General features: G+C 34.9%; 1 protein-coding gene across 3 annotated transcripts in view; it reads left to right on the forward strand.

Annotated features, from left to right (window-relative positions):
• The window catches only part of CSMD3 (CUB and Sushi multiple domains 3), a 1183499-nt gene that overhangs the window by 1062457 nt on the left and 101547 nt on the right, over positions 1 to 19495 (forward strand). For all 3 annotated transcript variants that reach the window (XM_007188796.2, XM_007188797.2, XM_028168178.2), the window contains 3 exons: positions 10534 to 10722; positions 11461 to 11638; positions 12511 to 12656. In XM_007188796.2, coding sequence (XP_007188858.2) covers positions 10534 to 10722; positions 11461 to 11638; positions 12511 to 12656 — 513 coding nt within the window. The remainder of the gene's footprint in view (positions 1 to 10533; positions 10723 to 11460; positions 11639 to 12510; positions 12657 to 19495) is intronic.

The following is a 19495-nucleotide window of genomic DNA, read 5'->3' on the forward strand; positions in this document are numbered from 1 at the left end:
ATCTAATGCTAAGCATTTTCTATATTGTGTTTTAGAAAAAAAAAGGAACCTAAATCAAAGCAAGCTTCAGATAGGAAGAGTTTTAAATAATGCTATTTTCAGTTAACTGTATAGGGGGAAATGATGTCTTTCTGAGGCCTTACAAATTCTAACCATGAAAAAAGGATTGAATTAATTTTAATACACAATCAAATTAAGCAAGTCAAGGCAAGGCAGTCAAGCAAGGCATGGTGGATAGGCAAGATTTATCTCTGCTTTTATACCAGAATAAGTATATTGAAAAGATATTTTGTCGTACTCATCTACTATATGTAAAGTTATTTTCTTTTACTTCATAATGAAAGAATAACATAACCTTCCTTGAGACCATTCTATTGCTATGAGAATATGAAATAAATAATTTGACAATCATATTAGGCCTATTTCTAGTATAAAACTGCTGCATGACCTTGAGCATGATTTTCATCCCTTTGGAATATACAGCTGGGAGACCTAGGCTTAAATGCTGATTCTCTATGTTCAGTCTTAAGTGGCCTAGGGCACAAGTCCATTTCTTCATTTTCATAATGGCATTAGTAATAGTACCTCTCAGATAAGTTGTTTTGAACTTTATATGATAAAATGAATGTAAAATATTTATCATGATGTATATCATTAGTAAATATTTAGTGCAGTTTAGCTATTTTTACTATACTATTTCAGATCTTAAAAGTCTAAGATTTAAAATTAAATATTTAAAGTTATGATGATATTTTACACAAACAATGCAGTTCCAATGACTGTAATATTTAATCAAAAATAACTTAAGCTTTGATTATGTATCTGCCCTAATTATTAATGATTTAGTGAGTATGTGATATTTTTGTTGTTTTTTTAAATTTAATTTAATTTTTTATTGAGGTTTAGTTGATTTACGAGTATGTGATACTTTTGGATGTGAGCTCCACCAGAGCAGTCATCTTTGTGTTGTTCATTGATGTATCTCAAGTGCCTAGAAGAGTAGGATCACAGTAAATATTTGCTGAATAAAAGTATATACCCAAAAGGAAATTTAAGAGTAGTTAAAATAGATATTGTAACATCCAACTACATGGGTCTAAAATGATTACAGTTTGTATTATGCTTGCATAATTTAAGAGCACCATATCACACATCATCCTTTACATAAAATAGGAATCATTTTTGTAACCTCTTGGTACAAAATTAACCGTGTTCCCAAGGAAACTAATTATTTCAAAAATAGTTGGGGAACTGACTGAGTTTCTTTTTTGCTGCTGGAGGACTCAGAGCTATCTATGTGGTCCTTCTCTAGCAAGTGCACAGGTCCTGATGAACCTGACTTCATCTTCTTTTCTATGCCCTCAAATTCCCTCAGCCTCTCAGAGCAATATTCTTATTTGAATGAGGTAAAACTAGAATTTGAACTTTATTAACTACATTTTTCAGTCAATGTGTCCTTGAAAAAAGATTCATTATTTCCATAGTAAAATCCTAAAAGATATAGCATTTGTCACTGTTATTGATATAATACTGTATTATTATTGACATGTGCCACAATGTAGTACAATGATCACTAGATGTTATTTGTGAATTACACTGAATTTTATGTTATTTTTTTCACTAGTTCTTCTATTTATTTTTTTAATAGATCTTTATTGGCGTATAATTGCTTCACAATACTGTGTTATTTTCTGTTGAACAACAAAGTGAATCAGCCATATGCATACACGTCTTCATATCCCCTCCCTCTTGAGGTTCCCTCCCATCTTCCCTATCCCACCCCTCTAGGTCATACATAGCAAAGCACCAAGCTGATCTCCCTGTGCTATACTGCTGCTTCCCACCAGCCAACTATTTTACATTCGGTAGTGTATACATGTGGATGCTACTCTCACTTCGCCCCAGCTTCCCCCTCCCACACCATGTCCTCAAGTCCATTCTCTATGTCTACCTCTTTATTCCTGCCCTGCAACTAGGTTCATCAGTACCATTTTTTTTTTTTTTTAGATTCCATATATATGCGTTAGCATACAGTATTTGTTTTTCTCTTTCTGACTTACTTCACTCTGTATGACAGTCTCTAGATCCATCTACCTCACTACAAATAGCTCAGTTTCATTCCTTTTTATGGCTGAGTAATATTCCATTGTATATATGTGCCACATCTTCTTTATCCATTCATCTGTCAATGGACACTTAGATTGATTCCATGTCCTGGCTATTGTAAATAGTGCTGCAATGAACATTGTGGTATATGTCTCTTTTTGAAGTATGGTTTTCTCAGGGTATATTATATGCCCAGTGGTGGGATTGCTGGGTCATATGGTAGTTCTAATTTTCGTTTTTTAAGGAACCTCCATACTGTTTTCCATAGTGGTTGTATCAATTTACATTCCCACCAACAGTGCAGGAGGGTTCCCTTTTCTCCACACCCTTTCCAGCATTTATTGTTTCTAGATTTTTTGATCATGGCCATTCTGACTGGCATGAGGTGATACCTCATTGTAGTTTTGATTCGCATTTCTCTAGTAATTAGTGATGTTGAGCATCTTTTCATTTGCCTCTTGGCCATCTGTATGTCTTCCTTGGTGAAATGTCTATTTGGGTCTTCTGCCCATTTCTTCAGTGGATTGTTTGTTTTTTTCATATGGAGCTCCATGAGCTATTTGTATATTTTGGAGAATAATCCTTTGTTGTTTTATTTGCAAATATTTTCTCACATTCTGAGGGTTGTCTTTTTGTCTTGTTTATGGTTTCCTTTGCTGTGCAAAAGCTTTTAAGTTTAATTAAGTCCCATTTGTTTATTTTTGTTTTTATTACTGTTACTCTAGGAGGTGGGTAAAAAAGATCTTGCTGTGTTTTATGTCAAAGACTGTTTTTCCTGTGTTTTCCTCTAAGAGTTTTATAGTGTCTGGTCTTACATTTAAGTCTTTAATCCATTTGTAGTTTATTTTTCTGTATGGTGTTAGGTAGTGTTCTAATTTCATTCTTTTACATGTAGCTGTCCAGTTTTCCCAGCACCACTTATTGAAGAGGCTGCCTTTTCTCCATTGTATGTTCTTGCCTCCTTTGTCGTAAATTAGGTGATCATATGTACGTACGTTTATCTCTGGGCATTCTATCCTGTACCATTGATCTATATTTCTGTTTTTGTGCCAGTACCATACTATCTTGATTACTGTAGCTTTGTGGTGTATTTTGAAGTCAGGGAGCCTGATTCCTCAAGCTCTGTTTTTCTTTCTCAAGATTGCTTTGGCTATTTGGGGTCTTTTGTGTTTCCACATGAATTGTAAAATTTTTTGTTCTAATTCTGTGAAGAGTGCCATTGGTAATTTGATAGGGATTGCATTGAATCTGTAGATTGCTTTGGGTAGTGTAGTCATTTTCACAATATTGATTCTTCCAATCCAAGAACATGGTATATTTCTCCATCTGTTTATGTCATATTTGATTTCTTTCATCAGTGTTTTATAGTTTTTGAGTACAAGTCTTTCGCCTCCTTAGGCAGGTTTATTCCAAGGTATTTTATTCTTTTTGTTGCAATGGTAAATGGAAGTGTTTCCTTAATTTCTCTTTCTGATTTTTCATTATTGGTGTATAGGAATGCCAGAGATTTGTGTGCATTAATTTTGTACACTGCAACCTTACCAAATTCACTGATTAGTTCTAGTAGTTTTCTGGTGGCATCTTCAGGATTTTCTATGTACAGTATCATGTCATCAGCAAACAGTGACTGTTTTACCTGTTCTTTTCCAATTTATATTCCTTTTATTTCTTTTTCTTCTCTGATTGCTGTGGCTAGGACTTCCAAAACTATGTTGAATAAGAGTGGTGAGAGTGGACATCCTTGTCTTGTTCCTGATCTTAGCGGAAATGCTTTCAGTTTTTCACCATTGAGTATGATGTTTGCTGTGGGTTTGTCATATATGGCCTTTATTATGTTGAGGTAGGTTCCCTCTATGTCCATTTTCTGGAGAGTTTTTTATCACAAATCGGTATTGAAATTTTTCAGAAGCCTTTTCTGCATCTATTGAGATGATCATACAGTTTTTATTCCTTAATTTGTTAATGCGGTGTATCACATTGATTAATTTGTGTATACAGAAGAATCCTTGCATCCCTGGGATAAATCGCACTTGATCGTGGTGTATGATCCTTTTATAGCTACTTTATTTATTTATTTCTTTATTTTTGGCTGTGTTGGGTCTTCGGTTCTTGCGAGGGCTTTCTCTAGCTACGGCAAGTGGGGGCCACTCTTCATCGCGGTGCAGGGACCGCTCTTCATCGCGGTGCGCGGGCCTCTCACCATCGCGGCCCCCCCCGTTGCGGGGCACAGGCTCCAGACGCGCAGGCTCAGCAGTTGTGGCTCACGGGCCCAGCCGCTCCGTGGCATGTGGGATCCTCCCAGACCAGGGCTAGAACCCGTGTCCCCTGCACTAGCAGGCAGACTCCCAACCACTGCGCCACCAGGGAAGCCCCTATGATCCTTTTAATGTGTTGTTGGATTCTGTTTGCTAGTATTTTGTTCAGGATTTTTGCATCTCTCTTCATCAGTGATATTGGTCTATAATTTACTTTTTTTGTGATATCTTTTTCTGGTTTTGGTATCAGTGGAATGGTGGCTTCGTGGAATGAATTTGGGAGTGTTTCTCCCTCTGAAATATTTTGGAAGAGTTTGAGAAGGATTGGTGTTAACTCTTCTCTAAATATTTGATAGAATTCGCCTGTGAAGCCATCTGGTCCTGGGCTTTTGTTTGTTGGAAGATTTTTAATTATGGTTTCAATTTAATTACTTGTGATAGGTCTGTTTATATTTTCTAATTCTTCCTGGCTCACTCTTGGAAAATTGTCCATTTTTTTGTGGTTGTCCATTTTTTTGGCATATAGTTGTTTGTAGGAGTCTCTTATAATTCTTTGTATTTCTGCAGTGTCAGTTGTGATTTCTCCTTTTTCATTTCTAATTGATTTGCGTCTTCTCCCTTTTTTTCTTGATGAGTTTGCCTAAGGGTTTATCAATTTTGTTTATCTTCTCAAAGAACCAGCTTTCAGTTTTATTGATCTTTGCTATTGCTTTCTTCATTTCTATTTAATTTGTTTCTGCTCCGATCTTTATGATTTCTTTCCGTCTACTGACTTTGTGTTTTCTTTGTTCTTCTGCCTCTAGTTGTTTTAAATAAGGGTAGATTGTTTATTCGATATTTTTCTTGTTTCTTGAGGTGAGATTGAATTGCTATAAACTTCCCTCTTAGAACTGCTTTGCTGATTCCCATAGGTTTTGGGTCGTCACGTTTTCGTTGTGATTTGTTTCCACGTATTTTTTAATTTCTTCTTTGATTTTTCAGTGATCTCTTGGTTATTTAGTAGCTCACTGTTTAGCCTCCATGTATTTGTGTTTTTTACAGTCTTTTTTTCCTGTAATTGATTTCCAATCTCATAGCGTTTTGGTCAGAAAAGATGCTTAATACGTTTTCAATTTTCTTAAATTTTCTGAGGCTTGATTTGTGACCCAAGATGTGATCTATCCTGGAGAATGTTTCATGTGCACTTGAGAAGAAAGTGTATTCTATTGTTTTTGGATGGACTGTCCTATAAATATCAATTAAGTCCATCTTGTTTAATGTGTCATTTAAAGCTTGTGTTTCCTTATTTATTTTCTCTTTGGATGATCTGTACATTGGTGTAAGTGGAGTTTGCAAGTCCCCTACTATTATTGTGTTACCATCGATTTCTCCTTTCATGGTTGTTAACATTTGCCTTATGTATTGAAGTCTCCTATGTTGGGTGCATAAACATTTATAATTGTTATATCTTCTTCTTGGATTGATCCTTTGATCATTATGTAGTGTCCCTCCTTATCTCTTGTAAAAATCTTTATTTTAAAGTCTATTTTATCTGATACAAGTATTGCTGCTCCAGCTTTCTTTTGATTTCCATTTGCATGGAATATCTTTTTCCATCACCTCACTTTCAGTCTGTATGTGTCCCTAGGTCTGAAGTGGGTCTCTTGTAGACAGCATATATATGGGTCTTGTTTTCATATCCATTCAGCCAGTCTGTGTCTTTTGGTTGGGGCATTTAATCCATTTACATTCAAGGTTATTATCGATATGTATGTTCCTATTACCATTTTCTTAATGCTTTGGGTTTGTTTTTGTGGGTCTTTTTCTTTTGTGTTTCCCACCTAGAGAAGTTTCTTTAGCATTTGTTGTAAAGCTGGTTTGGTGGTGCTGAATTCTCTTAGCTTTTGCTTGTCTGAAAAGCTTTTGAGTTCTCCATCAAATCTGAATGAGATCCTTGCTGGGTAGAGTAATCTTGGTTGTAGGTTTTTCTCTTTCATCACTTTACATCCTTCCACTCCCTTCTGGCCTGCAGAGTTTCTGCTGAAAACTCAGCTGATAACCTTATGGGGATTCCTTTGTATGTTATTTTTTGTTTTTCCCTTACTGCTTTTAATATTTTTTCTTTGAATTTAATTTTTGTTAGTTTGGTTAATATGTGTCTTGGTATGTTTTTCATAGGGTTTATCCTGTACGGGACTCTCTGTGCTTCCTGGACTTGGGTGACTATTTCCTTTCCCATGTTAGGAACGTTTTCGACTATAATCTCTTCAAATATTTCCTCAGACCCTTTATTTTTCTCTTCTTCTTGTGGGACCCCTATAATTCGAATATTGGTGCATTTAGTGTTGTCCCAGAAGTCTCTGAGATTGTCTTCAATTCTTTTCATTCTTTTTTCTTTATTCTGCTCATCAGCAATTATTTCCACCATTTTGTCTTCCAGCTCATTTATTTGTTCTTCTGCCTCAGTTATTCTGTTATTGATTCCTTCTACTGTATTTTTCATTTCAGTTATTGTGTTGTTAATCTCCGTTTGTTCTTTAGTTCTTCTAGATCTTTGTTAAACATTTCTTTTATTTTCTCAATCTGTGCCTCCATTCTACTTCCGAGATTCTGGATCATCTTTACTATCATTACTCTTAATTCTTTTTCAGGTGGATTGCCTATTTCCTCTTCATTTATTTGGTCTTGTAGGTTTTTACCTTGCTCCTTCATCTATGACATATTTTTTGCTGTCTCTTTTTTTTTTTTTTTATGAGTGGCATTGTGTTCCTGTCTTACTGGTCGTTTGGCCTGAGGCTTCCAACACTGCAGTTTGTAGGCTATTGGGTAGAGCTGGGTCTTGGTGCTGAGATGAGGAACTCCATGAGACCTCACTCTGATGATTATTTCCTGGCGTCTGAGGTTCTCTCTTAGTCCAGCAGTTTGGACTCGGAGTTCCTGCTGCAGGAGCTTTGGCCCGACCCTGGCTCATGAACCAAGATCCTGCAAGCTGTGTGGGGTGGCAAATAAAAAAGAGAGAATAATAACAAAGTAAAAAATAAAATTAAACTAGGAAAGTAACAAATGTTTTAGAATGAATATAAAAATAAAAATATAGATGAATCAACATCCGGAATGTACATCAGTACCACAATAGTAAAAAAGAGGAGGAGGGAAAAGAAAGAAAAAAGAGGGGGGGTCTTGGCTGTGCACGGTGGGGCCTAAGCAAGGGCAAGGTTTGGGCAGTGGGCGGGGCCTATGCTTAGGACCCACAGGGCTGGAAAAGGCCCTGGGAGCATAGGGGGTGAGGCTTAGGCTCAAGGAACCGAAAGGACCCAGGTGTGCCACCCACTCCTGGTCTCAGAGGACAGGGGACCTCACCTGGGAGCCCAGCAGGTTTCCTGGGCTCAAGTGGGTGGGGCAAATGCCCTCCTTTTCTCTCTTGCTGCTCCAGTCTAGGAGGGCCCCTCCTGCCTGCCTCTCCTGATCTCCCCGGCCTCCCTCCTATGCCCCCAGGACCAATGTGGCTGGGGGTGTGGGTGGGGTGGGGATGGCTGTGGAGGGCAGGGGAACAGCCTGGGAGCTCAGCAGGCTCCCTGGGCCAAGTGGGTGGGGTAATTGCCCTCCATCCCTCTTCCAATCTTCCCGGAGGGCCCCTCCTGCCTGCCTCTCCTGCTCTCCACTCGGCCTCCTTCCTATGGCCCCAAGGACCCACACAACCTGGAGGGGGCTTTGGAGTGCTGGGGATTGGCCTGAGATCTCAGCAGGCTCCCTAGGCCTGAGTGGGCGGGGCAATCACCCTCCGCTCCTCTCCCACCCCTCCTGGATGGCTCCTCCCACCTTCTGCTACTGATCTCCCCAGCCTCCCTCCTATGCCCCCATGGACCCATGCGGCCTGGAGGGGGCTTTAGAGGGGGGGTACCAGCTTGGATGCTCAGCAGGCTCCCCAGCCTGAGTGGGCCAGGCGATCGCCCACTGCTCCTCTCCCGCTCTTCCCAGAGAGTCCCTCCCGCCTGCCTCTTCTGATCTCCCTGGGCTCAGGGGTGCCAATCCTGTCTGGCCTCCACTTCTTCTCCCCCCTCAGTCCCCCCACGTCCTACCGGTTCACTTGGGGGTTCCTCCTATCTCCCTGGGCATCAGAGTCCCCCACCAGCAGCTGGCAGGCACCCTAGTTGTGGGGAGATGCTAACTCTGCATCTTCCCACATGGCCATCTTGATTGACACAAGTACACTGAATTTTAAAACTGTCTCTTCTTTTACTGAATTTATATCTTTGAGCTAATGACTTTTTTTTGAGATATAGGTTAATTGATACAGATTCATGGAATCAATGTTATTTTTAGATGATTTTGTGATTAGACCTTAAAAACATTCTGAATTTTGGAAAAATGCATAGTATACAATTAAGTGTACCCTTCTACTAAAGAACTTGGTTCCAAAGTTAACATTATTACTGGCAACATTATTGGGTTTGTTAAGCCCTGTATTATATATGATATTAGGATGGGAACTTTCTCCTGAACATTTAAAATCTATTTCCTATTCTTTCTTATTAAACTAAATAGCATAGAAAGATGAAATGTTGTATAAAATATCATAGAATCATACATTTGTCTATGAGTCTTACCCTATTCAAGATTATCTAGCTAACTAAACTTATCATGATCATTTCACAATACATCTAAGTCAAATCATTTTATTGTATACCTTAAATTCATGCAGTGCTGTATCTCAGTTATATTTCAATAAAACTGGAAAAAAATTATCTTTTACATGTGAGTGAAAATTGAAAGGGTTTATTTCATAGAATAATATATCCCAACTCCTAATGATCAAATGATATACATTTGTCTTCAATTGACATGATTCTTTTGGTTTTGATATATTTTGTTTGTGGAATATTAATTCAAATGAAAAAATTAGAATAAAAGCACTTAACATCTTAAAAAGACTGTTCATTAATTCTGAAACCTTTAATTTAAAAATTAGAGTAATATTTTAATAAGCAACTTATGGTAGCTTATTCAGCTTTAAATGTAAGTTTTTGATTTGGGGAATTTAGAATTTAATGGTCTCAATGTTAATTTTCTCAATTTTGTGGTTACATAGAAGTATCCTTTTCTTTATGAAATAACAGTGATGGGTCAACTTATTCTCAACTAATTTGGAAAGAAAAAAGTGTGTTCACACATACATATATACACACATATACATATATATATGTAGATGGGGGTGGGTGGGGGGAGGAAGAGAGAATGATAAGAAAATGTGTCAGTTAACAATTGGAAAACGTGGCTGAAGGCATACTGGAGTTCTTACTAATCTTGCAACCTTTGTGTAACTTTGGAATTACTAAAAAATAAAAAAGTTTTTTATAAAAGGAATTTAATGGTCAGTAGCAAAGTAGTCTCTGCTGGTAATTTAAATTTTATTAATTATAATATGATTTTGAACTTCTTAAAAATAAAATCTCAAGTATTAATACTATATTAGTATATGTACTGCTTATAGGTTCAAAATTTATTCAGCAATGTTTATTCAGCACCTACTATGTGAAAGGCAATAAGCAAGGCTTTTAAGATACAATGATAAAAAAACAGGAACTTTGATCTCATGCAGAATGTAGAACAAGAGTAGTATGAACAAATAAACAGTTACACTACAGTGCCAAAAATATCATAACTGAAGTACAAAATTTATATTAGAAGGAAATTTGTTTCCTAGTACTTCATATTGTTAAATAACTTCTTTGGAGAAACTCAATAGAGAGATAGTGTGGTTTGTTTCTTTTAGAGGAAAAATTAGCTAAAAAAAGGTTCAAAAAGGCTCAGAATTAGTCTTACACATATATTTATTTTGTTTTATGTACAGGCAATGAACCAGGAAGCAGTTGCATTATAGGTAAAGGGATCAGAATATGTTTGATTAAAATTATGGCTATAAGGGTAATTTACATTTTCACTAAAACTTATAATTTAGATAGATTTCATAAGTGGGAGAAAAAACAATGCATCTTAATAAATTGTACTAAAAATTTAATATGAAAATTAGACATAAGAAATTCATATCATACACTGACATCATTTATTATAAACCTGAATTACTATTTATAATCAACTGCAAGCAGCACTACATATATTTTGCAGGTTGCAAATAATACTCTGTGGTCTTTCAAAATTCAAAAAGGAAAAACTTTCTTTTTACCTTTTCCAGCCTATCAGTTGCAAAGCTGTCCTGATCCACGCCCATTTCGAAATGGTTTTGTAATCGGCAATGATTTTACTGTGGGGCAAACCATTTCATTTGAATGTTTCCCTGGTTACACGTTGATTGGAAATTCAGCTCTCACTTGCCTTCATGGAGTGAGTCGCAATTGGAATCATCCACTTCCAAGGTGTGAAGGTATGCTTCTAAATTGAAGCTGTCTTTCAGGTGATATCATCTATGTTTAATAATTCTTGTTTTGATACTCTTTTTTGGTTTGTTTTCCCCTTCAAATAACATGCTAAATATACAGTTTTTCTTTTAGTTGTAGAATTACAGTTAGTACCCAGATCAAAGGCCTAAGGCTCACGTAATGAATAACTGGTTTTGTCATTATTGGCAGGAGACCTGACCTTCTTCACTGGATGTGAAAGTAAAGTTTGTTAACACTTTAGGGCTTCTTCTGTGTGATGTCTGTGTGAGTGCATCTGTGTTTGTTTAGTAATCATTCTTATATAAACCAGTAACCCAGATACTACTACTGCATTTGGGCTCATTTCTTCTGCAGAAAAAAAAAAAAAACCCTTTTAAATAAAAATGGCTTGAACCTCTTTATAAGGCCTTATATTTATACATGATATAAGACAAAAGTTGAACAGCGTATACATGGTTAAAGTATTTGAAAGAAGAGAAAACAATGCAATTTACTAATCTAGTGATAGTGAATCACTGTGTAGCATACCTCACGCTGAAAAATAAATAAAAGCTCACTGTTTGGTTCATGGTTTCCAGCTTCATTTCACATACCTTAACTGTGGTAAAAACATAACACAGATGTCTTTTATACTGTTTAAGAGGTATGAAATGTTTACCTTTTTCTTTATAATCAGTTGATTGTGATTCTACTTAAATATTTTGTTTTGTGTTTTCCTGCAGCTCTTTGTGGAGGGAATATAACTGCAGTGAATGGCACCATTTACTCTCCTGGATATCCTGATGAATACCCAAACTTTCAAGACTGTTTTTGGCTTGTAAAAGTACCCCCTGGGAATGGAATCTACATCAATTTTACTGTTCTTCAAACAGAACCAATCTATGATTTCATTACTGTATGGTAAGCCAAGACCATTGTCATTGATTGATTCAACTGTACGTACCAGTGAAACCAGGAAGGAATGAAAATATATCACAGTCCTCTGTACAAATTGCCATCTGATGTTTGAATTGGTGTGAGTAACTGAGGGTGACAGTGTGTGTTTTGCAGAATGAAACAAACAAGAGAAATAGATTTTAGCTTATTTGCCCATGAAGTAGCTAAACCCATAGAACAAAACCTTTATGGGTGAAAAAAAGATTTAAATTTGTTATTAAAATAATGTGCAAAACCTGGGAATTAAATCAGAGTAAGTTTAAGGTAAGAAAGTTCTCTCTATACAGAACTAGTGAAATTTAAAAGCCTGTGTTCCACTAAGTTATTTAATACAACTACTGAATTTCTGTCATAATAATTCATCATAAAATATTATATTTGTATTATTATTATCCTGTTAATTAAAGCTTCTCTATTTAAACTAAAAAGAAAACAGCTGAATTAATTATTGACAATTGGTTAATTGAACTACCATGTGACTTCTAAAATTCATTCTAAATTTAACAGTCTATGATTCTCAAGATTATTTTGAAGAAAATAAAAGGAAGGCAAACCTCAAGCATTTGGGAAGATCTGGGTTGTGGTCAGGAAACCAGACAATTTAATTGATTACAGCTAATATGGGTACATTTCTTTTGGGTAAAATGTGATCTTTTTAAATATGTGATCACCTAAATAAACATATACCAATATGATTTGGCACTCGTTGATTATTTCATCCACTGCATCTTTATCATCTCATATGTAATACTTCCATTAAACTTTGTGTGAAACTTTCCAAAAAAATCAATCTCACTCTCCCTTTCTCCCCTCCCTGCTCTATGTCTCTCCTATAGGGATGGACCAGACCAAAACTCACCTCAGATCGGGCAGTTCAGTGGCAATACTGCTTTGGAATCAGTCTATAGCACTTCAAATCAGATTCTAATCAAATTCCACAGTGATTTCACAACAAGTGGCTTTTTTGTGCTCAGTTATCACGGTTGGTATCATCTAGGCATTTCTATTTCGTCTGGCACTGTTTGAAATTGTCCTTGAAACATTGAGTGTAATATATATATTCAACGAATGATTGAAAAGGTATTAAAATTTGACACTTTTTTATCATTTCAAATACATTTACTTGCAAAGAACGGCCTCTTCTAAGCATTTAGGGACATTAAAATGTGAGCAATTGGAGATAGGAAATAAATCAGTCAGTAATTACCCCAGTAGAAAACAATCATTTTTGCATGGAAACGCATAAAAGAGAACCAGCTGTTCATATTTTATTGCATGTAATTTTGAAACATCAATAGATTATTTTCAATACAAAATGTTTAATCTATTTAACCTACTGTGAGTCTTTCTAAAATTAGAATCCAATAACTTTATGCTTGGGATCACATTACTCATTCATTTATACTCTGTTTCATAACTATATCTATTCTAGAATCTTACAGTTTTAAGCGACTATTTCAGATCATTAAGTTCATAGCTTTTACTCCCGTGAAATAATTTATGAAGAGTTTCAATTTCAATTCTTTGTATATAATTATTCTGGGTTCTCTTTTCATAACATTAACTTTTTGAAGAACATTCAGATGGTTTCAGAGGATTTTTTAAATTTCCTGTTATGTTAAATTGTATTTCATTATAAATAAGAAAATGTTTATTTCTAGTGATTATATCCTTTCATATGCTATGACTGTAGTTTCATAAGCACATTCTGTTTCATATGGCTTTGTCAGACCAATTCCATGAGCATCACAGTATCAGTAAGCTACTAAATTAAATTTGCAAAACTTATATTAAAATTTCCAGGGTGAACGTGTACCTTGTCCATTACATTAACATACAATTTAATGTTTTCTTCTTTTTTTAACACAAAGTAAGAAAATCTTTGATACTCAAAGCTTATATTACATGAAAAATATGGTAAGTCAAATATGGTTATACACAAAGACACTTAAAGCACATTGGGTCTAGAAATACTCAAAGAACAGACCAGAAAATATTTGATTTGCTTAATCTCAGCACTTATCAATCAGTAGAGGATGCCCAATTTGTGCTTCTGTAGTGGCCAGAGCTGCATGTATACTCCGGCATAGCCAATTAGAAAGCAGGGAGTTCAGTTAGATAACTTTGATTCAGCCTGTTTATTTTTTTAATAACTCATTTGCCTTTTTTAATGAATTGGTCATTGGTACTGGCGGTATGTATATACAGTCTAAAGCTGCAACAATAGCTTTATTACTTTGAAAGGGAATCATAGCTCAAGAACTACTAAACTAAATGATTTTAAGTTCAAAAGATGAATTCATTGCTGAACTGTATTTTGTACATTTTCTCTCTTCACAGATCCCCACATAAATTTTTATTATTTTGTATCTTGCCTGAACAAGTGATAAAGAAGGGACTGTTCATTGATGGACTGTAAATATCCATAAAATAATCTTATAGGGAGTGGAAAATTCCTATAAAACTTAGGAAACATTTCAAAGGGGAAATATTGTCAGAGAAAAGGATGTCAGTATCTGTGTGTGTGTGTGTGTGTGTGTGTGTGTGTGTGTGTGTGTGTGTTTGTGTGTGTGTTTGTGTGTGTGTGTGAAAATGTGAAATCCTTACATAGAAAATACAAGGATGACAGAATGTAGGTAAACACATACAAAATATGAATGTAGATTTACATAGACAGTTATGTGAATGTATATACATATATTATTCCAAATTATGTTTCACCTGATTTTTGTAACTAGGTTCTGAATCATATATATTAAAAATAGAATTAGTTTAGGAATAAGGAAGATCAAATATTTGTTTAGGGCTTTGTTTTTCAGCTGACTTTGGACAGGTTACCCTTTGGTTTCCACTTTCTTCAGCTATAAGACCACATGGTATAATTGCTGAGAAGATTAATGAGGTACTGTATATGTAGAAATTACTCCAATTACTGGCATGTATTAGGTTGAACCATATGAAATTGGTCAGAAATGCTGAATATTGACAGTTTTGTATAGCTCAACCCATGTAAGTGCTGTCATTATCACTATCATCAACATTGCGTTGCAGAGATGAAATGATTAGAGACAATGAGTAATATACAGTTAGCTTAGTTCCTAGGACAGTGTATGTTCAGTAAATATTCCTTTCCTTACAATATCTTACCTCACATATAAGTTTTTCTAATAGAGTATTTATATTTATTTATACTTATATTTTAAATTTTATAATAAGGCACAATTGCCAGAGTTTAGAGAAGCCTAACATTTGAATCAACATCTCTGGCAATTTTACCCAAACCTTAAAATAACCTTGAAATTTGGAGAGGTAGCCAGGGGTCATGTTAAAAATTGACAGATGCCTTATAGTCTACTAGCGCTAGTAGTATAATTTTCCTAAGCATGCTTTCATCCTGACTCACCTTTTCAAGAATGCATGATGCCTTCATTAAATCAAATTTAAAGCTACCCTATCATCTGGTTCATTGATTCTTATTCCCCAGTGCCTACTCTGACTCCCATTAGATTCTTGCTCTCACTGCCCCCTGAACTTCCATTCTTAAATGGTTTCTTACTCATCTTCAGTTCTTTAACTCTACCTATCTTAAGTCCCATTTCTCCTTTTCTTGATAATTCAAACTCATAAGGATCACTACCATCTTTTCTATGATTGCACTTACTCTTTTCACCAAACTTTTCAGAACTTACAGTATGCTGTATTGTTTTATATGCCTTGTGAGTTGAATAATAGTGAGTGCTTTTATGAGGACACAGATCACACTTATGCTTCTTAATCCTTTCATAGTTTTATTATTGACTAAGTAATTATATTTTAGTCTTACGGTCATGTGTGTTCGATTCTTTTTAAAATGTTGTCTAATTGAGTTTATTTGAGCTGTCTTAGTGACAACTTTTAAAAAGGTTATTTTACAATTATGTACATGTGTGCTCATCCGTCCTCACAAAAACAAAAAAAAATGCCTGTTTTCAAATTGGTATTAATATAATTAGTACAATTTAATATAACCAAAAATATAATATTCATATCCATGACTCGTATTCAGTAGCTATAGCTTAGTGCCAAAATGAGCTCTCATAATGGTAAAAAAAAAAAAAAAAAAAAAAACTGGTCATTTGGTGCTTTTTCATAAGTTAACCAGGGAGATAATTCACTATTTAACACTTAGTTGAAGCTGATTTAATATACCTAAGCTTAGAATGGTTTACTCCCCCACTCAGTTTTCTTTATATTCTCTTAGTGATTTAATAGCTCCTTCTGTTATGCCCAAACCTATAAGTCAGAAGTGGTTTTCTTAGGACTTGAGTACTTATTTTATAAATTTAACAGATCAGTATTTTCATATATTTTCTTAAGGTCACATTGATTATTTAGGTTTTATTTCTTAATATATTTTTAATATGTCTGAAAGGAGAAAAAAATGTGTTTTTATGAGATCTAGTCAGATATCTGTCTTTTATAAAACATCACCTTCGTAAAACCTTTCATGATCAAAAATAACATTCATAAAAAGCTTTGGAAAATGGAAGTTCTATGCAGTGAAGAAATAGGGCAGGCATAAATGTTGAGGCACTTTATCTCAGATACCATATTTCTTCTTCATCTGAGGAAATCTGCTAGTCTCTCTCTGTATTACTATAACCATAATTCCCTAAAGAAAGAGCTGAATTTTTTTGATATCTGCCATAGAGTCAAGATGAGTTTGTCTTATAATAAATAATAACAGTATTCAGTCCTAATCAATGACTTCCTGAAAGTAAATTACACAAAACCTGTTTCAACTGCATGTTTTTGCAGACAGTAACTTTGTATAGTCACTCTAATAGCGATAGCTACCATTTACTGAATACTTAATAGGCCAGGCACTATGCTAGATGCTTTCCATGCTAATTTTTGTAATAACTCTGCAATATAAGTATTATTATCCCCATTTTAATAATTAAAGAACCAAAAGACAGAAATTTGTAACGTATATAAAACCAGATAATTAATAAATAGAAAGGCTGCCGGGAATTCAAAATAGGTCTGTCTGACTTAAGGACTGACCTCTTTTTAAATAATGACAACAATAACAGCAATCATAATAATAGCTAAACTATACTGAGTTCTTACTAAGTGTCAGGTAGTGTCCTAAGCTGGTATTATCTCATGCATAGATTATATTTAATGGTATGTAAACATAATTTTTCTTTAAAAATTAGCAATGATTTTCATTTTTATCAAGATAAGTTATCTCACTTTCTAGAAAATACCTCTCCTAATTACAACTTGGAACTTTGAACTTCTTAGTGCTTCTCTTCCCCAGGACCTACAGGCTAACAACAATATGTTGGTAGGTTTATCACAACTTAGTGTGTTCCTCTTTGTAGTTTCCAAAATGTTTTATGGTCCCTGTGTGATGAGAAAATAAGATAAATTTTATTAGGAATCTGATTTATGCCAACCACTGTAGTATAGCCAGAATATATATTTATTAATTTAAAACAAAAGGTATCATTTTAATGCTTAAATCTATTATCCAGGGTACCTCTTTTTCTAATATCAGATATTAGGGAACCTCAGTTATTACAGAAGATTTTCTTAGGATAATACAATTTAATAATATATATTATCCATTGTTTTCTGTTATTGGCACAGTTTCTGTGAATGAGTGGGTTGATTATATATTGAATTTCAGATTATTTTTAAGAAATGTATTTAAAAAGCCTGTAATACCTTTTAGGTCATCTTTTAAGGTTATATTACCTTTACAATGAATGCTGTATTTGGGGACAAGTATATTTAACTCCACAAAGTCTCATCCTAAAAGAGACTACTGTAGATATAAGGACACATTTTATATAAAACATAAATCACCATTGCTTTGAACTGTGTGACCCCATTGCCTTACACAACGTAAAGATCTGACCTCCTTTCATATTTCAGTAGATAGAGCATTGAGCTCATGAAATGTTTCATTGTTTGATTTCCAGAGAGCATAGGGGGTATGAACATCATACAATTATATATATATATATATATATATATATACACACATACATACATACAGCTAAAAAACCAAACTGGTAAAACTATAATGATGAAAAGGACTACTTAGTGATTACTTAAATGACAAAAAGTCATGTCAAAATTGCTTACCATATTTTGGTATTTTGCTGTGTGTGATAAGATGGCATTTATATTCTACAGTATCTCAGTCCCCTCCAGGCAAAGTCCATCAGGAACACCTCTGTAGTTAAACAAAGTTGAGTTTATAGGCTCACTGTAATGTGTGGGACAACATACCATGAGAAACCCCGTGGAGTCTCAGTGAGAGGGTGTTAGGAGGGGCTTGTTGTAGGATTTGGGCTGTGTAAGATGGTTCTGAAAGGTTCAAGGAAGCATGTTTTTCCTCTGGGTTGGGTGCTGTTAGAAAATTGGAGCAGTTCTATAATTGGGTATCTTAATGTTTTTCTAGAAGGTGGAAGGTATGGAACACACCTAAAACTATGATTGGCGTGGGGTAGCAGCATTCTCTCATACTAGCTGAGATGGAGGATCTTGGTCATATTGGTGGTTTGGATAGTGTTTTCATTTTGTTTTATGGGTTTTGTTTTGTTTTTTTCTGTGCTCAGACATGATTAGGGAAAGGTCTTATTTTTGTCTTGTTCCAACAAGGTCAAAGAGCTATCATGTCTGTTAGTTGTTAGTTAAATTGATTACAGTCAACAGTAGAAAATCATGGCCTATCAGTTAGAGCCAGGCCGGCTCCAAGCCAACAGCATACAGGGGTTGTGCTTTGTTTTGTTTTCTTTTGCTTTTTTTTTCTTTAGTCTTTTCTTTTCAATATGCAGAATAAAGTGATGGTTAAAGAGCTAAAACGTGTTCCTTCATAGCCAAAACAAACCAAACTATGGTAGTAAACAGAGAAAGGAAAATAGAGACTGACAAAGAAAAAATTGTCACCTCTGATGTGCTCTGTTATCTACTAATGTGCTAGGCAACTCAACCATGTAGAGAAGAGACCTTTAGCACATTACTTTTCAGACTCTGATGGTCTCCGTACCAAGGTAGGATACTTTCCATTAGCTATTGGAATATGGGAAAGTCACTTCATGCAAAAGATATTTGAATTTTCTTATGGATAATTCAGGATATTTCCCAAAAGCGTGTTTACTATACTTCTGTTTTTCCATCTCTAGGAAAATACCTAGTAACTTCTTGTTGATCCATTTCTAATGATCCATTCCATTTCTCTGTCTCATCTCTAAATCTAGGGCTGAACATTTTCTCTTGATTTCAAAGATTCTCCCTTATATATAGGCAGAGAAACAAATTGATTATAAAATATTAACAGATAAAAAGTGATATTTGTAAGTAATTTAAGCACCACTGAAACTTACCTGTATGGTTCATATCAATTCACTAGCAGACCTTCTCCAAAATGGAAAAAAAATTACTTATTATTTTTTCTTCTTAGTTAGAACTCAGATAGCATTTGTTTAAATACTCCTAACTCTACTTTCAAGTGGAGCTACTTAAAGTTATTTTACATAACTTTTGAAATAACATTACAAAAATTACATAACTGAGTATGTAATTATCAGTGCTTTTCCTCCTCCAAATCTTCCCCAAATCATGAAGTTATCATACTTGAACTAATCTGGGTCACCACTGAAGTACAACAGTGGTTATAGAGAGCTTAGAATTTATAAGAGCACGTAGAACATTTTTTTTTTCCTCTGTAAGAAATACTGCATCCTTATTTGGCAGAAAGGTTGTGCACTTGTGCTTTTGTGGTTTAGAGAAGGAATGGCAATTTGCCAGCGTCCTGTTGTCTTT

The sequence above is a fragment of the Balaenoptera acutorostrata genome, chromosome 17 (genome assembly GCF_949987535.1).
Source record: "Balaenoptera acutorostrata chromosome 17, mBalAcu1.1, whole genome shotgun sequence".
Taxonomy (NCBI): domain Eukaryota; kingdom Metazoa; phylum Chordata; class Mammalia; order Artiodactyla; family Balaenopteridae; genus Balaenoptera; species Balaenoptera acutorostrata.